The 20,433-nt window shown below is 41.0% G+C and overlaps 1 protein-coding gene across 1 annotated transcript in view; it reads left to right on the top strand.

Moving 5' to 3' along the window:
* The window catches only part of UNC5C (unc-5 netrin receptor C), a 387,317-nt gene that overhangs the window by 308,506 nt on the left and 58,378 nt on the right, over nt 1-20,433 (top strand). The window contains exons 5-7 of the mRNA XM_060147584.1: nt 9,906-10,086; nt 15,184-15,351; nt 18,077-18,241. Of these exons, the coding sequence (XP_060003567.1) occupies nt 9,906-10,086; nt 15,184-15,351; nt 18,077-18,241 (514 nt within the window). The remainder of the gene's footprint in view (nt 1-9,905; nt 10,087-15,183; nt 15,352-18,076; nt 18,242-20,433) is intronic.

The raw sequence follows: 20,433 nt of genomic DNA, 5'->3' as shown, positions 1-20,433 counted from the left end.
CCTGCAATGTTTCTGCAGGAAAATCAGCTAATAGCCTTGTGGAGGTTCCCTTGTATATGATTCATTTTTTTTTCTTGCTGCCTTTCGAACTCTCTTTAATTAACTCTTGCCGTTTTAATTATGACATGTCTTGGTGTGGGTCTGTTTGGGTTTGTCTGTATCTGAATATCTGTTTCCTTCTTCAGGTTCAGGAAGTGTTTAGCAATAATTTCCTCAAATGCATTTTCAGTCCTTTTCTCTCTCTCCTCACCTTCTGGGCCCCCTATAATTCTCGTATTGGTACACTTGTTGCCTCAAAGGTCTGTTAAATTACTTTCATTAAAAAAATTTTTTTTCTGTTCTGGTTGGGTGATTTCCATTCTATCTTCTGGATCACTTATGCATTCTTACGTATCACTTAGTCTGCTGTTAATTCCTTGTAGTGTGTTTTTCATTTCAGTTACTGTATTCTTATGTTCTGACTGGTTTTTTATTTTCTAGTTCTTTGTTAAAATTCTCATTGTGTTCATCTGTTATTTTCCCTAATTCAGTTAGCATTCTCATTACCAATCTTTGAACTCTTTATCTGATAAATTATTTGTTTCATTGCTTGCTTTTCCAGGGTTTTTCTCTTATTCTTTCATTTGAAACAAATTTCTCTGTCTTCTCATTTTGCTTAACTTTCTCTGTCTCTATGGTATTAGGTGAAACAATTTCCTATTCTGGTTTTGAAGTAGTGTTCTTGTATGGGAGCATCCCTATATTATATGTGTGTGCCCAGTGGCTTTGGTGGAAGAGCTGGATCTGACATGATTATGACTCACGTCTTCCCTGAGGGTATGGCAGCTTTCACCTTTGTAGGAGGTGGAGCTGAGATGGAGGTGCTAGAGGCAAAGCCAAGTGTGAGCTGGGGTTTCTCCTCTGCTCCGTGGCCAACACCACCCTATTAGGGGCAGAGGCAGGTCCCAAGTTGCTGGAGCAGAAACCTTGAGGGTCAGTTCTCAGCTGGTTCCATTTCCTCTAAGTGTCTGCTCTCTCCGCTCCCAGCACCTGCACCCTCACCCCATCGGGGAGCAGTGCTGGAGCAAGAGAAGTGGGTACTTGGTGTGGTTGGGGCACAGGCTGTGATGGCTCCAGCCCCATGCAGGGTCCGGGACCACTCCCCACGCGCTGCCTCCGCAGGCACCGGCAGTGGCTGCCCTCGCCCCATGCGGATGCGTTCTGGGTCCCAGTCCGCTCTGTCTTTCACAGCTGTGCACTCCCCTCGGCCACTGCGGCACTCCTCCTAGCGTGGAGCTGTGCTGTGGAGCAGGAGGGTCCAGAGCAGGTGCTTGGCTCAGGCTCCGGCATGTGCTGGGGCAGTCACGGGACACTGGCCAAGGCCCTGGAAGTTTCAACCCGCTTCTTCTGCCTTGTTTCTGGGAGTAAGGAAGCGTCTGCACAGTCTTCACAAGCAGAGTTTAGGTTCCTTACAGCCCTCCTGTTTGTCCCACTTGTTTTCAAACCAGCTAAGGGGACTTGTCTTCCTACTGTTGGACCCTAGGGCTGGGGCACCCAATATGTGGCTTGAACTGCCCACTGCCTAGGGCAGATCTTTCTCCTTGTAATCACCCTTTTTCTCTATGTCCCCTTCCAGGGGCACAGGTCCTGACCCGATCGTGCGTCTCTTCCCTTCTTACTCGATTCTGTGAGGATCTTTCTTATAGCCTTGGTAGTACAAGAGTCTTTCTGCCAGTCTCCAATTTGTTTTCAGTGAGAATTGCTTCACATGTAGATATGTTTTTGATGTGTTCATGGGGGGAGGTGAACGCCACATCCTCCTACTCCACCATTTTTTTTTTTTTTTTTTTGGCGGTACACGGGCCTCTCACTGCTGTGGCGTCTCCTGTTGTGGAGCACAGGCTCCGGACGCGCAGGCTCAGTGGCCATGGCTCATGGGCCCAGAAGCTCCGCGGCACGTGGGATCTTCCCGCACCGGGGCATGAACCCATGTCCCCTGCATCAGCAGGCGGACTCTCAACCACTGCGCCACCAGGGAAGCCCCCTACTCCACCATTTTGATCTCTCCTTTCCTTTTTGTTTTTAGATGAATGCCACTTCTCTGTTTTTTTGTAGAGTTGTTTGGATTTTGTCCCAGCTCCTTTAGAATATTCCTTTTTTTTTTTTTTTTTTTTTTTTGCGGTACGCGGGGCTCTCACTGCTGTGGCCTCTCCCATTGCGGAGCACAGGCTCAGCGGCCATGGCTCACGGGCTGAGCCGCTCCGCGGCATGTGGGATCTTCCCGGACCGGGGCACGAACCCGCGTCCCCCGCATCGGCAGGCGGACTCTCAACCACTGCGCCACCAGGGAAGCCCCCTTTAGAATATTCTTAATGTAATACTAATAATAATTTAAGAATATTGACTATATGCCAAGCACTAAGTAATTTGTGTATTAACTCATTTGATCCTCAAAAACCTTATGGAGTCAATGTTATAATTATCCTCATGTTATAAATGAGGACTCTGGGGCACACAGAAGAAAAGAAATTTGCCCAAGAGAGGCACAGAAATGGGTTTTGAACCCAGGGAGTCTGGCCTGAGGGCAGCCCTCTCATCTGGTACTGGAGGAACTGCTGCTTACGGTAAGATTGTCAGTGGCACACAATGGGATAATCAGTACCAAACAGCAACCAAATGTGCACACAGGATGTCCTAACATTTCCTCCTAATTATTCTTATTACCTGTTAACAAAATCCTATGTCTTCATAAACACTTGAGTAAATTACTTCAAATATACTCCAAATTATTGAAAAGACCGCAGTTACTGAGCCACAAGGACAGAAGCAGTGCTTTGCCTCACTGCAACCCTGACAAGTTATGGTTTATGGGCGAAGCCTTTTATTGTTTTCTGAACTTCAACCTATTTTTCTCTCTTTTTGAATGTTTTGTACATAGCTAAAAATAACTTCTAACTCAGAAAGACTTCTCCCTTGTATAAATCAAATGGTTTGCTAAATGGGAGGGGTGAGAAGTAGCCAAGTCTCAGGGTGAAGTCAACAAGAAGCACTGAAATGAACAAAATATGAACAGAATTCAGAGGCCAGACCCGAGTACTGACTCCTGATTAACCAAGATTAGCTTACAAATAAGTAGCATTGCAAAAGTATAATTAAATACTTAAATACTCAATACAATTAATTTCTAGCACTACAGAAGACACTGTATTGTTTCTTGGGATTTTACATACAGTTTATGTAAGGAGACTCACTGTAAAATTACTTCAAATGGAAGAGTGTCACTTTATTTGATGGTGTTGAGTGCTGGAGATACTGCATGAAAAGGATATATATTTTTAATAAAATAATATATCCGTAAGGCTTTTATATTGATATATCTTGCTGATTCAGACAACCCTTTACACGATAAACAGAATTATTCTCACACTTTGTTTTCCCTCCCATACATCCTCTCCTGAGTTTTTAATTAACCAAAATGGGAATAAATGTTGTTTTATCCTTTTAATCAATATCTGTGTTCTGTTCTTAGTGCTGTGATCTAAGAGAAGCAGAAGTAATGAGGGTTTTATTGTTGTTATTTTTGTATTTCAGAACTTTAGAGGAAAAAAATCCCCCTTTTCATGGAAATAACTGGAGTATTTTGAGCCATTTAGCTATTGTGGAGAATCATGTTGTACTATCTGGATTCCTTGTAAGATCAGCCAAATCAACTCATCATTATCCTTTCAGCCCTTAAATCTTGTCTGCCTGCTTTATCCCTGATCTACACACAGGTCCCCAAGCCAGAAACGAGATGGGTTTGTCTTGCACCCTCCTTTCCACATACAGGCAACTCTTCTGCCATATCCCTTGCCCCTTCAAATTACTTTCTGTATCCATTCTTTTCTCCCCAGTCCCCTTGGTCCTTCCTTAATTCAGTCTTCATGGTCTTTCACCAGGACTACGACAGTAGCCTTTTTAACTGCTTTCCAGCTTCCACTGTGCCTCCCTAGTAATCCACACTGCCCCCTAAAATAGTCATTCTAAAGCAAAGCATCGTAATGCCTGTTCTCTTTAAACCCCTCAGTGGATCACAGCATGGGAGTCCCTCAGTGATTTCCTGAAAGCAACTTCTCCATCCTTGTTCAGCTTGCCCTGGCTGTGCAGCTAAGACCACTGTCCAGTGCTCAGACTTCCCAAGAGGGTTCAAGCCTGTGTGAAGCACCTGCTGCTTCCTCTTCCTGAAATATCCTCTTCATCCTTCATCCCACGCTTTCCTTTGCCTTCCCAACAAGCTTAATTCCATCCCTGAGAAACTGGTTCAAATGTCCTCTCCTCACATAATTTGAACCCCAATATGCTTCCATCCTTGCACATGTCTGTTGTTTCTCTGTCACATTGTAATTACTAGTTTATAGGTTTGTCTTCTTACGTAGCGAATGCTACATAAGCATAAGGGAAGCACTTATCTGATTTTTTCCCTTTATCCCGCAACACTTGACACATAGTACATAGTACTGTGCATAGTACATAGTACGTACTCAGTGTTTGCGGAATGGAATTGAAATTACAAGGTGCATCTTTGTTTATTGAAATTGAAGGTTCTTGGGAAGCTGTGTTACAGTCTCAGGTTTACTGTGATCACCTAGATTCTGTGCTTACTAGATGAAATTCCGCAATAATTACTCAAACACCTTAAAATTCTGAAGCAGACCTACAGGTAGAATGTGGGCTAGAGAGAGTTCCATTTTCAGAGAATCCTTAGTTACGACATGTTGGCCACTGGACACTTCAGACTCATAAATGGCAGTGAAACACTGGAGGTCCCCCAGCATCATTCCACGGGCCCTCTTCTATGTCATGATTTCTCCAATGAGTCCACTTGGAGGCCAGGCCAGCTCTGTAGGATTTGACCTTAGGCAGTGGAGACTTGTGTTCTTAATCTCCAGCAGAACTTAGCTAGAAGGGATGTTTCAAATTGCTCTCACCATATATATTCATTATTAAATTTGACAGTTAAAGCACCAACTTTATGGAGATCTAAAAATACGTATAACAGACTTGACCCTACTACATGTGTTGTTTTGTCCTTACATTTAGCAAATACTAATTAAGCACCTACTATCTGCCAATTCCAGGCCACGGGACTATAACAGTGATCAAAAAATAGACCCAAGTCCGTGGAGCTTACATTCTGGTAGAGGAGACTACTAACAAGTAACATACAGACTATATGAGATGAAGAAAATAAAAGAGAGTGAGGGATTGCAAGCATACTCAGAGGGAGATGTTGCAGTTTTAAAGGTTGATTAGGAAGTGACTCACTGAGAAGGTGACATCTGAGTAAAGACCTGAAGGAGAGAAGAGAGCAGACTTATTGGGGGAAAGATTTTTCCAGGCAGGTGCACCAGCAGACTCAACATCCCCAAGGCAAGAGCACCCGTGATGTGTGTAAGAACCAGCAAAGGAGTCAGCATCTAAAAAGATGAGAGAAAGGGCGAGAGTAAACTAGGTGATCTCAGAGAGGTCAGGGTTCCTGGTGATGCAGGACCTTGTGGGTCCTTGTAAGGATTTGGGGGTTGACACTGAGCAACATAGGGGGCCACTGGAGGGTTGGAGATGAGGTATAGCATGATCTGACTTAGGGTTTAAGGATCACTCTACTGTGTTGAGAATAGATGTTAGGACCAAGGGGAAAAGTAAAGATATAGACAGAAAGTTGTCGCAGTAATCCAGGAGAGAAATGATGGTGATCTGCTCGGGGAAGGGAGTGGTGCTGAGGGGACAAGAAGTGGTTAGATTCTGATATGCTGCTCTGACATCAAATCAGCAAAGGGGAGGGGAAGAGAGTAGTCAAGGCCAAGCCTGAGGTTTCTGTCTAAGTTACTAGAAGGATGGAGTTGGCCTTGACTGAGACGGGTAAGGTGGTGGGAGGGACAGCTTTGGAGGGCGGTTCGGGGGATCGTTATCAGACAACCCAGTGGAGTTGCAAGGAGGCAGTCGGATTAATGAGTCTGAAGTTCAAGGACGGGGTCTAGACTGGAGATAAATTTAGGAGTCATCCGCATGAGACTGGATGAGCTCACCAAGAAAGTGCATATGGATGGGAAATAGAAAAAAGAAGAGGTCCAAGGACAGAGCTACCCAGGAAGAACAGACCTAAACCCCAAGGAAGCTGTGGGGGAATGGGAGGAGATGGGACAAAAACTAAGAAAGTGCCCTGTCTGGAGAAAGCAGGAAAGGAGGAGGGAGAAACCGATGGGGTCAAATGCTGCTGCTGAGTCAAGTTAAGTCAAGTGCTAAAACCTCACCAGTCCATCTAACAAAGTAAAAGTGACTGGTACCTTGGAAAGAGAGCAGTTCTGACATTGGAGGTCAGTGTGAATTAGAGTGGACTCAGTAGAGATGAAGAGGACAGGAACTGGAGAGAATGTACAAACAAGTATTCCAAGGTGTCTTTTAAGGTGAGCAAAGGAACGTGGGGGTGACTAAAGGCAGAAATGAGTGGGGAGGGATTTTCTTTTAAGTTGTGTAAAGTAACCACGTGTCTGTATGCTGGTGGAAAGGATTCTGTGTAGTGGGAAATTCATGATGTAAGAGAGGAGAATTCCTGGGGCTTGCCCTTGAATAAGAGAACAGGATTGGGATGCAGACTACAAGTGAGAGGTGACACGTAGGAGCAGAGAGCTGCCCTAGTAATAGGAGGGAGGGTGCAGAACAGTGGTGGTAGGTGGGTAGTGGGAGCTTTGGGAGATGTCTGGTGATGGTCGGTTTTCTCCGTGACATGGAAATCTTGGTCATTGGCCGAAAGTGAGGATAGCAGGGGAGGTAGTGTTTAAGCAGAGAGGAGAAGGTGTGAAATAGCTGTCTAGGAGTGTGCAACAGTGAACAGACGTTGGAAATACCATACCATCTTTTGGCAGAATTTAGGGCCCACTTGAGTTCTGTCATCATGAACGTAAGATTACACCATGCAACATGGCTTTGCACAGCCACGTTTCACTGCAAGGATGCGAAGGTAGAGCAGACAATGTGGATCAAGGAGGCCACTTACTGAATCCCCAGTCCTTGTGGTACGTTGGGTGTGGGAAATCAGACATCCCCACTTGAGAGGACTCTAGAAGAAACAGCAGCATCATGAAAGAGCTAGGATTTAGTTAGAGAAAAGCGAAGAAAACAATCTGAACAGAGGTTGAAATTTTGGAAGATGTTGGTGCCGTGTTCCAAGGTAGTGAGGAAGGGTTTCAAAAGTTTTGGAGGGTGGGTGATGGAGATGTGCTGAGCAAGATGGTGATTCTAGCGCAGGAGGTGAGTGATGACCTGTGGTCCAGACCTGAGCTTCTCCTGGAGATCAGGTCTCAAAACAGGACTTGGTGACAAGACTGGGAGTTCTGGGGCATAGGGAACTGGGAGGGGGGCATCTTGCTAAATGCCCGAGTCCTTGGGTCCTTTCTTCATTCCTACAGCTCTTTTCTCTCTGTAGATGTCATTGTTTCTTCAAACAAAGACATACAGGCAAGCCCAGTGTAGAGAATAAATCGAAGCAGAGTTTCCCTGGGTGAAAGCCAGAGTTAGGGGAGGAGGGCCATGTCCCTCACAGGGTTCAGGGTTACTGCCTCAGCATTTCTAGGGGTCCTCGTATCTCAGGTCATAATCACTGCTCCGATGTTGATGAGAGACACCTGAGGAAAATAATAGAGTCCTGTATGAGAAAGTAGAGATCATATATACCCAGTAATCACGCAAGTCTTTTTAAATGTTTTGCCAGCAGTGCAGAATCCTTTTTTTCTTCCACATAATAAACTTCTCAAATAAACAGGTGGTTTGCAGTATCCCTTGGGATCTCTCTGTGTCATTTACGATCAGTATAACATTACTGTTGTTAACTATTATGTACATAGAAGAAACCATAGTTTCGAACAGTCCTGACTTAGATCAGGTTCTCCAGAAGTAAACCACGAGGCAGAGGTTTGAATGCAAATGGTTTGTTATAGAAGTGCTGCCAGGAGAGTCCTGTAAGTGGGTGGAGCAAGCAGGAGAGAAAAGAAGGAGCCCAGAAAGTATACATTTAGAAGATGTCTCAGGGAGGTAGCTCTGGAGAGTAGCAGCTCAGGTTCCAACCTGATTGGACACAGGGCTTGTTTCCATACCTGTGAGGTCACAACAAAGGAGAAAGTGGTGGTCGGGGGAGCTGTGAACCCCTAGGTACTTCGAAGCAAAACATCTAGGAGCCTGAGGGCCATCCTTCAAAGCAAAGTAGAAGGTATGGGTCCTTGAAAGAAAATTGCGCATGCCCACGCGTGTGCCCCCCCCACCCCCCCACCCCCACGGGATCTAAGAACAAATCAGGGGAGCCACAGGACCTTCTGTAAGTGGAAAGCTTTCTTTCGAACGGCAAAGATAATCTGTGTAAAGATTAGCTTCAGGAGATATTAACGTCAGCTTTCAATTATCATCAAGCAGTTTTCTAATAGTTTGAATCTTGCTCCCTTTCCTCTTGCACTTGTAGCAAGATCATATTACCGCACATGTAGGGCCGAAGTTTGAGAAAATCCAGGTCAAGTGAGTGTGCATCTCTCATCAAATATATCCAAGCACAGGACTGAATGTGCTGTCTTTATTGAAAACAAAATGCATGTTTTAAAACTCCACTATTTTAGATGGATTTTACGCTTTCTCACTTCCATTAGTGTAAATATCAACACTGTTTAGCTATTTCAAAATTTACGTCTTTACAAATAGTTACTCTTATCTACATCCTCATATGTTTATTTTAAGATGATTGTATTTTATTTTTCCCTTTAAATTTTGTCCTCTCTTCTAAGGATTAGGGAATCATTGTTTTAGAGTCCCTGTGTTAGATGTAATTTAGAGCTGTGTAACATCCAGCCCACTGACAGATTTAGAGATTAATTTCCAGACCTCTTGTGGTGCAAGGGAAGCTCCTTAAGATTTTGAAAATGGCAATACTATTGACTCCCTACCACTAAAGGTTACTTGTATGGGTATCCACACTAATGTAAAAGGAAAGTTTAAGTGTGGTAAATATCAATGTTGTTTTGCTTTATGGAAAAACCTGTGCATAGGGGAAAAAGGCAATTTATGGAATAAGAAATAGTTTATCCTTCATAAGGACATCTTATACAGATATATGTCCCTCCTTTCATTCTGTAAGGCTAACATTGCTGTTGCTAAACTGATATTTGCACAGGAAAAATAGTTCAGTAGTTTTGAACAGTCATGTCTTAGGTCAGGTTCTCCAGAAGCAAACCGTAAGCCAAAGATTTGATGCTAGAGATAGACAGAAAGAGAAATTTGACTATGACTTACATGCTATTTAGATTATATTGAGAGTTAGTAGAAAACCTTTTTTTTTTTTTCCTCCCAAGATTTTGGCTTAGATACATCTCTAAATATGTGTTTGCTATATTTTAAAGTAAGTGCACTTTTAGGGGAATTTAATCCATGTTACACATAAATCATCCAAATGTTTTATTAGAGCTACACGATGTCTAAGATGCCTTTTGAGCTTTTTTAATAGTCCTTATATTCTCTGCTGAAAAGCAGCAGGTACGTTGCCAAGAGTAAACAAATCAAATAGCAAAAGGTTTGAGTTCAGTTTGAAATGCTTAGCCTATTATTTTTGATGGGGTTCTGAACTTGGCAATGCACATTCCCGATTCCTGCCTGGAGGGCAAAGTGAAAACAATTTGAACACTGTATTTCCCAGTCGGGTCATTGACATTTGAGAATAATGTAGTACAGACAGAATCAGCATGTTTGGCAGGTGAGTGATACTTAATGTGACCTCAGAAAGTTACTTTCTCCACTTTGCAGAAGTCCGTGGCGTGGAACAATGTTATCCACACTGCAAAACAAAAGTTAGGACAGACAGCCATCAGGGGATCCATACTGGGAATTTATCCGTTTCTCTCGTGCATCTTTAGGTGGAATGGTTGAAAAATGAAGACATCATTGATCCTGTTGAAGATCGGAATTTTTATATTACTATTGATCACAACCTCATCATCAAGCAGGCCCGCCTCTCGGATACTGCCAACTATACTTGTGTTGCCAAAAACATTGTCGCCAAGAGGAAAAGCACGACCGCAACTGTCATAGTCTATGGTGAGTGAGCTTTTGGGGTCTTGATCTAGTTGAGGTCAAACTGCAGCTTCTCATTTTAATCTTAAAATACCAGGTGAAGAAGCCCCTTTTCAATCCCCATGGCGGCTCTCTTCCAGCTTCTCATGTGGACGTTGAGGTTTAACAGCCTTCCTGATACTCATAGAAAAACTAGACTTAGAAATCCCTAGTCCTTTGTCAGTCAGTTTATAGGAAAATGAAGGAAATCTACCTAAGTACCAGGACGGTTCCCTGCTTCCCTAGGCCCTCCCGCTCTCCATAGCCTGGACTACAGAGATCTAGAGGGAATTCCGAGATGAAGATGCTTCAGGCAGTCTGTGGGCCTCAGGAGAGTGATTGCAAAACCTCAGGTAAACTGGAGCTGACACGCTCTCCGAACACATCAGAGCAACTTGAACTCCCTAGAACTTGCTTTACACTCCACCAGGGGCATCCAGAGTGAAGACAAGGGCTGCCATTGTCAAGCAGCCCTAATCCTAACCCTGTAGCAAGTTTCGACATGATGACTTCTTCAGAAAGCTGCTCTTCCACTCTCTGGCCCTTTCTAATCCATCTCATCCCTAAGCCTATCATTTCTGCAGAAGTACTAAATGATTCTGCCCCCAGTTTTGGTGCAGCACGTGATGCTTTCATCTGCCTGTCTGCTTTGGCACTCAGTGGTTTTCTCATCATTTCACTAGTAGTTCCATCTCCCCAGCTAAGCTTTTAAGCTCCTTGGTAGACTAAGAGAACAGCCCTGTAAATTTATGTATTTCTCACAGTGTTAGATACATAGTAGGTCTTCATATTCTTGATGAGTTATTGTCTCAGAGGAAACTGAATGACCCTGAGAAATATTTTGAGGTTCTGCCACCTCCGGAATGACATGGCTACCACTTAGGATGTAAGGAAGCTCTTCATGGCTGCTTCAGTGTTAAATGGCCCTCCAGGAGATTTGTCTAAATGACTACGAAGGAAGGACAGCCACGAGTATGTGGCTCATGGCCCTCGCTTACTGCAGGTAGTGCCATTTGGCTGGATGTGTCCTCACGCTATAGGGTGTTATGAGAACAGAAACCACTGTGATGTGTTCGAAAGGCTGAATGTAGTGATGCTTTAAAACCGTCATTTTCATTACAGGACAGATGCCTAATATTTTTTTAAAATCCTCTGAATACTCTGAAGTTAAATTTCCTTAAGTCACAATGAAACGTTTCCCACTTTGTCTTTTTCTAAACTCTCTGAACGACTTAATTAACAGCATTGGAAATGGAAAAGAGAAGTGGGGCACATCACAGCTTGTATCAGTCATAAATAACTAATGAAGGCAGACTCTAAATAGATGTGTTACATAGATGTTTAATATACATGCATATCTCTTTTCCTATGTGTGGCATGCTTTCAGTATCCATAAGCACAAGCTGAACATTGTCTTTAGGAAGAATCAAATACAACCAACTAAAGCATTCTGAGTTTAGAAAACAGCATGGGACTAGGGGTCAGGACTTTTATGTTCTAGGCCTAGTTCTATCACCAACTGACCTTCAGTTGGTCACTTAAACAGAATGCTCGGAGCCCGTATCTCCTTCTCTGTAAAATGAGGGAATAAGCCTAGGATCTTCAAGACCTGTCTTTTCTCTATAAAAGTTTATGATATTGGCTTGCCAGTGTGTTGGTAAGCAATTTATACTGACAATTCCATGACATTTTGAGTTTTGTGAAGTTAAGTGGATTAAATTGCTTTTTGGAATGCTAAATGCAACTCTACCTGTCAAACATCAGCTTGTCCTTTTCATGGCCTCGTAAAATAAGTTGTCCAAGGCTCATAGGTTGGACTCACTAATAGTCCACAGAAAAACATATATATGTAACCGGTATTTCATTTTAGAGTCTGTTGTATATATTTAATTTTGTTAGCATCATTTTTAGTTTGCAAATGTACATTATAGAAAATTTGGGAAACACAGAAAAATGTTCAAAGAAAAAAATACCTATAATCCTGTCATTTTGTCATCCAGAGGTAGCTTTAAAAAAGATTGATGTGTATACTACTGGAATTTTCTTGGCATAAATAGGATTTTAAAATAAGGATTCTAAATATATTTTTTTACTTAAAGCATAATGTTGCAATATCCATGTATTATTAAATAGACTTCTACAGCATCATTTTTTAAATTTATTTTTTAATTGAAGTATAATTAAATTACAATGTTGTGTTAATTACTGCTATACAGCAAAGTGACTCAGTTATACATACATATATATATACACACACATTCTTTTCTGTTATGGTTTATCACAGGATATTGAATATAGTTCCCTGTTCTATACAGTAGGACCTTGTTGTTTATCCATTCTCTATATAATAGTTTGCATCTGCTAATCCCAAACTCCCAATCCCTCCTTCCCCCACCCCCCTCCCCCTTGACAACCGTAAGTCTCTTCTCTATATCCCTTATTCTGTTTCTGTTTCATAGATAGGTTCATTTGTGTCATATTTTAGATTCTACCTGTAAGTAGTATTGTATTTACCTTTCTGACTCACTTCACTTAGTATGATAATCTATAGGTACATCCATGTTGCTGCACATGGCATTATTTTGTCCTTTTTTATGGCTAAGTAGTATTCTATTGTGTATATGTACCACGTTTTTTTTTTAAATAAGGCTGTGATGGCTAGCCCTTTCTTCCCCTTTATTTATTTTTTGGCTGCATCGGGTCTTAGGTGCGGCATACGGGATCTTTTTTGAGGCACGCGGGATCTTTTGTTGCGGCGCGCAGGCCTCTCTCTAGTTGTGGCATGTGGGTTTTTCTCTCTCTAGTTGTGTGCGGGCTCCAGAGCATGTGCGCTCTGTAGTTTGCAGCACGTGGGCTCTCTCGTTGAGGTGCACAAGCTCAGCAGTTGTAGCACACAGGCTTATCTGTCCCACGGCGTGTGAGGTCTTAATTCCCCCACGAGGGATCGAACCCGCGTCCCCTGCATTGGAAGGAAGATTCTTTACCACTGGACAACAAGGGAAGTCCCTGTACATCTTCTTTATCCATTCACCTGTCGATTGACATTTAGGTTGTTGACGTGTCTTGGCTATTGTGAATAGTGCTGCTATGAACATAGGGTGCATGTATACTGAGTCATTTTCAGTAGCTGCCTGGGAGTCAATCTCACGAACATACATGTTTACCATGTTCCTATTATTGAACATCACAATTGATTTCAGTTTATCTTTATATAAAAAATAACTCTCCAGTGAAAAATAGTCTATGTCTGTATGTATAACACATTCATGATTATTGTCTATTGCATAAGTTTCTAGAGAAGGAGATGATGGGCATATGATGTTCACATGTAAGGTTTGTGTTATCTGAGTAACACTATTCTTTACCATCAGGAAGCAGATACATATACCAGTTGTGCCGTGTTTTAACCACCAGCAAATAATTTTTGTTAGAAATTGCTTAATTAAAATGATTTCACAGACTCATATATTGAAATACAAAAGTATGTCAGAGTATTTTCTAGAGCAAGATCTACAGACGTAGTGAACATAGTGTTAGGGAGTAGGTTTTTTTAAAAAATATTTATTTATTTATTTATTTATTGGCTGTGTTGGGTCTTCGTTGCTGTGCGTGGGCTTCCTCTAACTGTGGCGAGCAGGGGCTACTCTTCATTGCGGTGCACGGGCTTCTCATTGCTGTGGCTTCTCTTGTTGCAGAGCACCGGCCCTAGGCATGCAAGCTTCAGTAGTTGTGGCTCACGAACTCCAGAGCGCAGGCTCAGTAGTTGCGGCGCACGGGCTTAGTTGCTCCGTGGCATGTGGGATCTTCCTGGACCAGGGCTCGAACCTGTGTCCCCTGCATTGGCAGGCGGATTCTTAACCACTGCACCACCAGGGAAGTCCCAGGGAGTAGGTTTTATCATCACACCTATACTGACAGCTCCACCAAACACCATAAATACCCTTTATACACAAAATAAGTGTCCATTTCAGTTACATCAACTAATCGCCAATTCATTCAAATAGATACTCAATTAGTTAAAAATCCAGCTATCAAGACTTCTTTAAAAACTAGATTCACTTATTAATGAAACTAACTAAAAGTCCTTAAAAGGTTATAAAGTTTACATATGCTAAAGAAAAATAATCAGTCATCTGTTATTAAGAAAAGGCTCAATGATTTTATCAATTCCCATGCTTCATAGTCACTCACAGCCTTGGTGTAAGGATGTAAACATATATTATTTGAGATAAGTTGCCCAAAGTAATTTTTGGAGCTTTACTAGGTAAGGGGATTTTTTTTAAAACAACACTGGCTAAGGAGAGGAGAACACAGTCCTATTTTCTGAATAGGTAAATAGATGTTGATAATTCATTTTATTTGTCTCTGTGCTTAGATTCTTCAGCTCTGCAATTTTATTTTATTTTATTTTTTTAACATCTTTATTGGAATATAATTGCTTTACAATGATGTGTTAGTTTCTGCTTTATAACAAAGTGAACCAGCTATACATATACATATATCCCTGTATCTCCTCCGTCTTGCGTCTCCCTCCCACCCTCCCTATCCCACCCCTCTAGGTGGTCTCAAAGCACCAAGCTGATCTCCCTGTGCCATGTGGCTGCTTCCCACTAGCTATCTGTTTTACATTTGGTAGTGTATATATGCCCATGCCACTCTCTCACTTCGTCCCAGCTTACCCTTCCCCCTCCCCGTGTCCTCAAGTCCATTCTCTATGTCTGCATCTTTATTCCTGTCCTGCCCCTAGGTTCTTCAGAAACTTTTTTTTTCTTTTTTAGATTCCATATATATGTGTTAGCATATGGTATTTGTTTTTCTCTTACTGACTTACTTCACTCTGTATGACAGACTCTAGGTCCATCCACCTCACTACAAATAACTCAATTTCATTTCTTTTTATGCCTGAGTAATAGTCCATTGTGTATACGTGTGAAATGATATCCAGGGTCTCTTATAGCTTTGAAGTTTTTGATTTTTTTATGGTCACTTGGGATACAACTTTTATGTGTTGTGTGTGGTTTGTGTGTCTCTGTGTGTATGCACATATGTTTAATTCACATTTTATTTTTTATCTCTTTCCAGTAAACGGTGGCTGGTCTACCTGGACAGAGTGGTCCGTGTGTAATAGCCGCTGTGGACGAGGGTATCAGAAGCGCACAAGGACCTGCACCAACCCAGCCCCACTCAATGGTGGTGCCTTCTGTGAAGGGCAGAGTGTGCAGAAAATAGCCTGCACCACGTTATGCCCAGGTAAGCAACCCAGCGCTCTCCTTCCAAATGTCTCCTCCCATTCTAGAAATGTTTTAGGGTATATATACAAATCTTTAGTCTTTTTTTTTTCTTTTGGCTGTGTTGGGTCTTCATTGCTGCTCATGGGCTTTTTCTAGTTGCAGTGAGAGGGGGCTACTCTTCCTTGCGGTGCGCAGGCTTCTCATTGCGGTGGCTTCTCTTGTTGCAGAGCACAGGTTCTAGGCATGCGGGCTTCAGTAGTTGCAGCACACGGGCTCAGTAGTTGTGGCTCACAGGCTCTAGAGCCCAGGCTCAGTAGTTGTGGTGCATGGGCTTAGTTGCTCCGCAGCATGTGGGATCTTCCCGGACCAGGGCTCGAACCTGTGTCCCCTGCCCTGGCAGGTGGATTCTTAACCACTGTGCCACCAGGGAAGTCCCACAAAGCCTTATTCTTCGCAGGAGTGTGTGGTAAACATTATTTAAATCCATCATCCCATTCAGTGCTTACATTGCTGGAACCTCAGGTCTTTTCCCCCAAAAGAGTACTTAACTTTATTACCCTAACATACAAAATAGTATAAAACAAGAGATTAAACACACATAAACATAATCCCTCTCTATTACTCAACAAAACTGTTGGAACCAAGATTGCAGGATCTGTAATTCAAGGCATTTGAGCAGCATTGAAAGCCACACATTTAGGATAACAACCTTGATCTCCAGAAAGCCATGGAAATTAATTGGAACTGAAATTTAGAAAATGTTTTAGGTGAAGTACTTGATATTTGGTGTCAGTTTCTGGGCAAAGGCAAATAAAACATCTGGAATGAATTAAAAGGAAGTCTAAGCTTTCTGACACATGAGCTAATGGATTTTGAAAATACAGTGCAGTCATCTATTATCTGTACATGTTGGTCACCTATTTTTGAGTTATTTGCAATGGTACCTATAGCAAGATTGCATCCCTTTGCCTCTGAACATCTTTCTGTGCTATCTCATGTTGTCCCAAGGTCTTATCCTGTGGGAAATTGAAGTTAATATTTGCCAAAACCAAAACCCACTAAAATGTCCAATTATAAAATGTATTTTAAAAATTAAGCTAAAATTATTTTGAAATAACCCATAAATTTATCGTATCCCATTGGGGTAGCTATTATATTGTCACGTTCATTATTTAGATACAAAGACTACTTACTTCCCTTTATTGTGCCTAACTTATGTCAGGTTCGTCCTTTTAGTAGAACTTTCTCAGAGATGGGTTGGAGAAGTGAACTGGAGAGAAAACCATAATATAAATTTTATATTCCTGTTTTCATTTCTGAATATCAAAACAGTATCCCACACTGAACCCTTTGAGAGCTTTTATTTATGGAACAAATTTTGACACTTAGCTAGGCTAAGTATTTCAGTATTTTCTCTTGTACGCTCCTATATTTTGTCTGCATACTGACTCCCATAATTAGAAATGCACTGAGCATTTAGTGGAAATAGAAATGTGTGTTTGTGTGTGTACTTTGGGATGGTCTAGGTCAAAGCAAATGTCTTTTCTTCAGATGGCTGGGAGTTGCTTATATAGCTAACTGTACAATTGAAATATTAATACTTTCATCATTTTTTCATGTGGGCATATTTATATCTCTATACATATTATGCATAATACATATAGTTACACAATAATTTGAATATGAAATCACACAGATTTCCCAAACTATGTAGATTATTAAAATTGATCTAATTTCTGTCAATATGTAGGTATAACACGTGTACATTGCATGTTCAATAAATGATGTTTGCGATTGTCTTACATTGAATCCTAGATGATTATTTATGTATTTCAGGGAAATTTTTAAAAATTTAACTCTTATTTTAATATTTTCCTCTTATTTATGTAAGAACCTTTAAAGAATGTACTAGAGTATTTAAGTTATGTGTTTTTAAAATAGAGATATCTTAGCTCTTTATCACTGAAGTTTACTAACAAGTCAAGCACAAAAATTAAGAAGAAAGTGAATCTATTCTAAATGACTGAATCACAGGAATTCAGGAATGTGAATTAATTCACATTAAGGAATGTGCTTAAATATTATTTTTAAAATAAAAATAGCAACATATATCATCAAATAATGGAATGAAATTATCAAATAATAAATGGAAAATAATATAGACTTCAAGAAGTCATTGCAGAAGATGTTAGAATCAAGCAGCATGGATGAAAAAATAAAAAGAGTGTATAGGATGTAGATGAGGGGTGCAGGTAGATGGATGGATGGATGGATGGATGGATGGATGGATTTCTTCCACACTCTACCAGCCTCTTCTCCTGAACCCCACAGAGGTTTACTTGCACTACCCACATTACATTATGCAGGAAGGAATCTTGGATCCAAAAAGAGGTTCCCTAATTTTCAATCCAAAATCCAGACATTTCCCCTTTAATAGAGAAACCACCAGGATTTACTTTTATGCAGCTCCTGGTGACAGCTTTGGTTTCTGTGTGTCCCATTAAGCTTCCGTTTGCTTGGTCAGTGAAGAAATAGTCACACACCTCGTAAGGGAAGTTCGAAGAGCCCACACAATGTATGTAGAGCATGCACTACTTCAGCAGTTAAAATGAATGCAGTGTTCCTCGGCGGGGGGGCATTTTCTTCAGTGTTTGGTGTTGTTTTGTTTCTGCTTGTGCTCTGCTCCTCTCTGCCCTCAAAAAGTTCCTTCTCCCTTTGACCCGATGCTGGTTTTTGTGTGGCAGTGGATGGCAGGTGGACCTCATGGAGCAAGTGGTCAACTTGTGGGACCGAGTGCACGCACTGGCGCAGGAGGGAGTGCACGGCACCAGCCCCCAAGAACGGAGGCAAGGACTGCGACGGCCTCGTCCTGCAATCCAAGAACTGCACGGATGGTCTGTGCATGCAGAGTAAGTCTATTTGAGCAAACGACAGACACTGGGGAGGTCTGGGGTTTAACCATTTGGATTTCTTTAAAGGAAATATCAAAAAATAAAAATTTCTTAAACAGAAATGCAGTACTATACCAATATCATGGGTCTCTGTCAAAATTGAAAAAAATGAATCTCCCAGAACACAGTATGAAAAATAACTGTATCCAGTTAACAAATGACACACACAGTATTGCTTTTCCATGAGCAAAAAGGGATTTAGTTGTTTCCATGGAGGGGCTGTCATTCTTTTCAGGGCAGGGAAGTGCTACTCAGTTTTATTATAGTGCACAAAAGGGCACCCTAAACTCCTCATAGAGTCACATGACTTCCAAAAAGTAAGCTATTTATTTCTAATTCATGGCTGTTACTGAACCAGTGTCCATGAAATTTAAAATATATGTATAAGGACAGGAAATATTTCTGCAAGTAGATTTACCAGTTTACAGGTGTTTAGTGTGAACATCTTCACAACACCTTGAATATGCTGGGTTTGTATTAGAAATTATAACATTTATCTAAAGGGACTAATGTTTATAAAACATAAATTTTTAAAAATGGGTGTAGACGATTGGCTCAAGAATATAATAGGTGCTATAAGCTAAATATTCCACATTTTTCATGGCCTTTTTCCTTAGATTTTCTTAATGAGATGGTTTGATTTGCATATTTGCAGACTCTCACTCCTCTATTGAGGAGCCCTTAGATGTACAGAATTTACCATCCCTTTTATGACCATGAATTAAGGTACTAAGAATTGTTCTGAAATCACACCTATACCAGACGAATGGATCAAACAGTGTGCTGTCTTTGGATTTTACCTAATGGCAGCCAAATGTTGACATTTCTTATAACACATTACAGATTGCTTGTGGAATATATTTGTATTTGTCATTTAAGAATAAGATATTTTCAGCACATTTATGAAATTCTGTTTACTTTCCAGAGTCTATACACACAGGGACCTTTAAAAAGAAACCTTACTTAAAATACAAATAGGTAATTACATTGCTGACACAGAATAAAAATCCAGTGGGCCTCTTATTTTTCTGTCCACGGTACATGGTATTCTTTGAGAACAGACTGCAGCTGGGTGTAAAGCATAGCTTCTGGTTGTGATTTGGGAACGACTGCTGTGCATCTGAGTTTGTACCAGAAACACAGAATGAAAAGAATACAGCCCTTTTACTAACCATTTATCCAGAGATCCAGGGTTTGTTCCTCTTGGTGTTAGTCTGAGTTGACGATTAAAATGAAAACATACCATACACAAGTTATTTTTTAACATTTTTATAATTTAGTATTCTTGTAGTGCTGAGCAAATTGATTCATGTGATTGAAAGTAGCAATATTTGAAGTTTCTCTCTGTCACTCCCTTTCTCAATATTATACTTTTCAACTTTGGGTGATTTAATGCCTACTGTTTCTATTGTGCATAATTTTAAATTCCTAAAGCAACGTATTTAACAAGGAGTACAATGCTGCAAGATGGAACATTGGGCCTTTTATTACTTACACAAATGACACATTATAAATTATGACATTTGTCAAATACAAGCACGAAATATTCAAGTTAAGACTTTCATGACATAGCATCCCCTTAGCATCTAGCTGATTTCTTACAGCATTAATAGAATTTTTTCTAATGATTGGATGTTTACCAATAATGATGGCATGAGGTGTGTGTGTAAGTAAGGAAAGGAAATGAGGCTACAAGAGGTGTTATTTGTTTATTTATCAAGTCTCCTATTAGCCTGGAACATTTGGGTGTTTGAATTAATTAGTTAAAAAGCTGTTTCCTTTCATAATTCTGATTTGCTGTAGTAACAGTCTCTACTAGGTCAATAAACTCTTTCATCTGCCCTGCTGTATCTACTCTAGTGCAAAGGAGAACTGTAGTTTGTGCTATTATTGATTTCCTCAGTGATAAAAACCTCAGATACTGTTGCACTGAATGATTATAGTATTTTACAGTGAAAGCTATAGTTTCTGTTTACCAGTAAGCTGGGTGTTTCTGGCATAGTATTGCTGACAAAGTTTTGCAAAGAAATGATAATGTTCTTGGTCCTTATTTTGGAAAACAAAAGGCTTTCTGATAGTGTAAGTACCAAACTTGTAAGAGGGACATGGTCTGCATTAAGAAAAAGAATGGGAGTAGAAAAGAGCTAGAA

This window comes from Lagenorhynchus albirostris, chromosome 4 (genome assembly GCF_949774975.1).
Source record: "Lagenorhynchus albirostris chromosome 4, mLagAlb1.1, whole genome shotgun sequence".
NCBI lineage: Eukaryota > Metazoa > Chordata > Mammalia > Artiodactyla > Delphinidae > Lagenorhynchus > Lagenorhynchus albirostris.
Note: the sequence above shows the minus strand (reverse complement) of the source record. Positions and strands in the feature narration are given on the sequence as shown.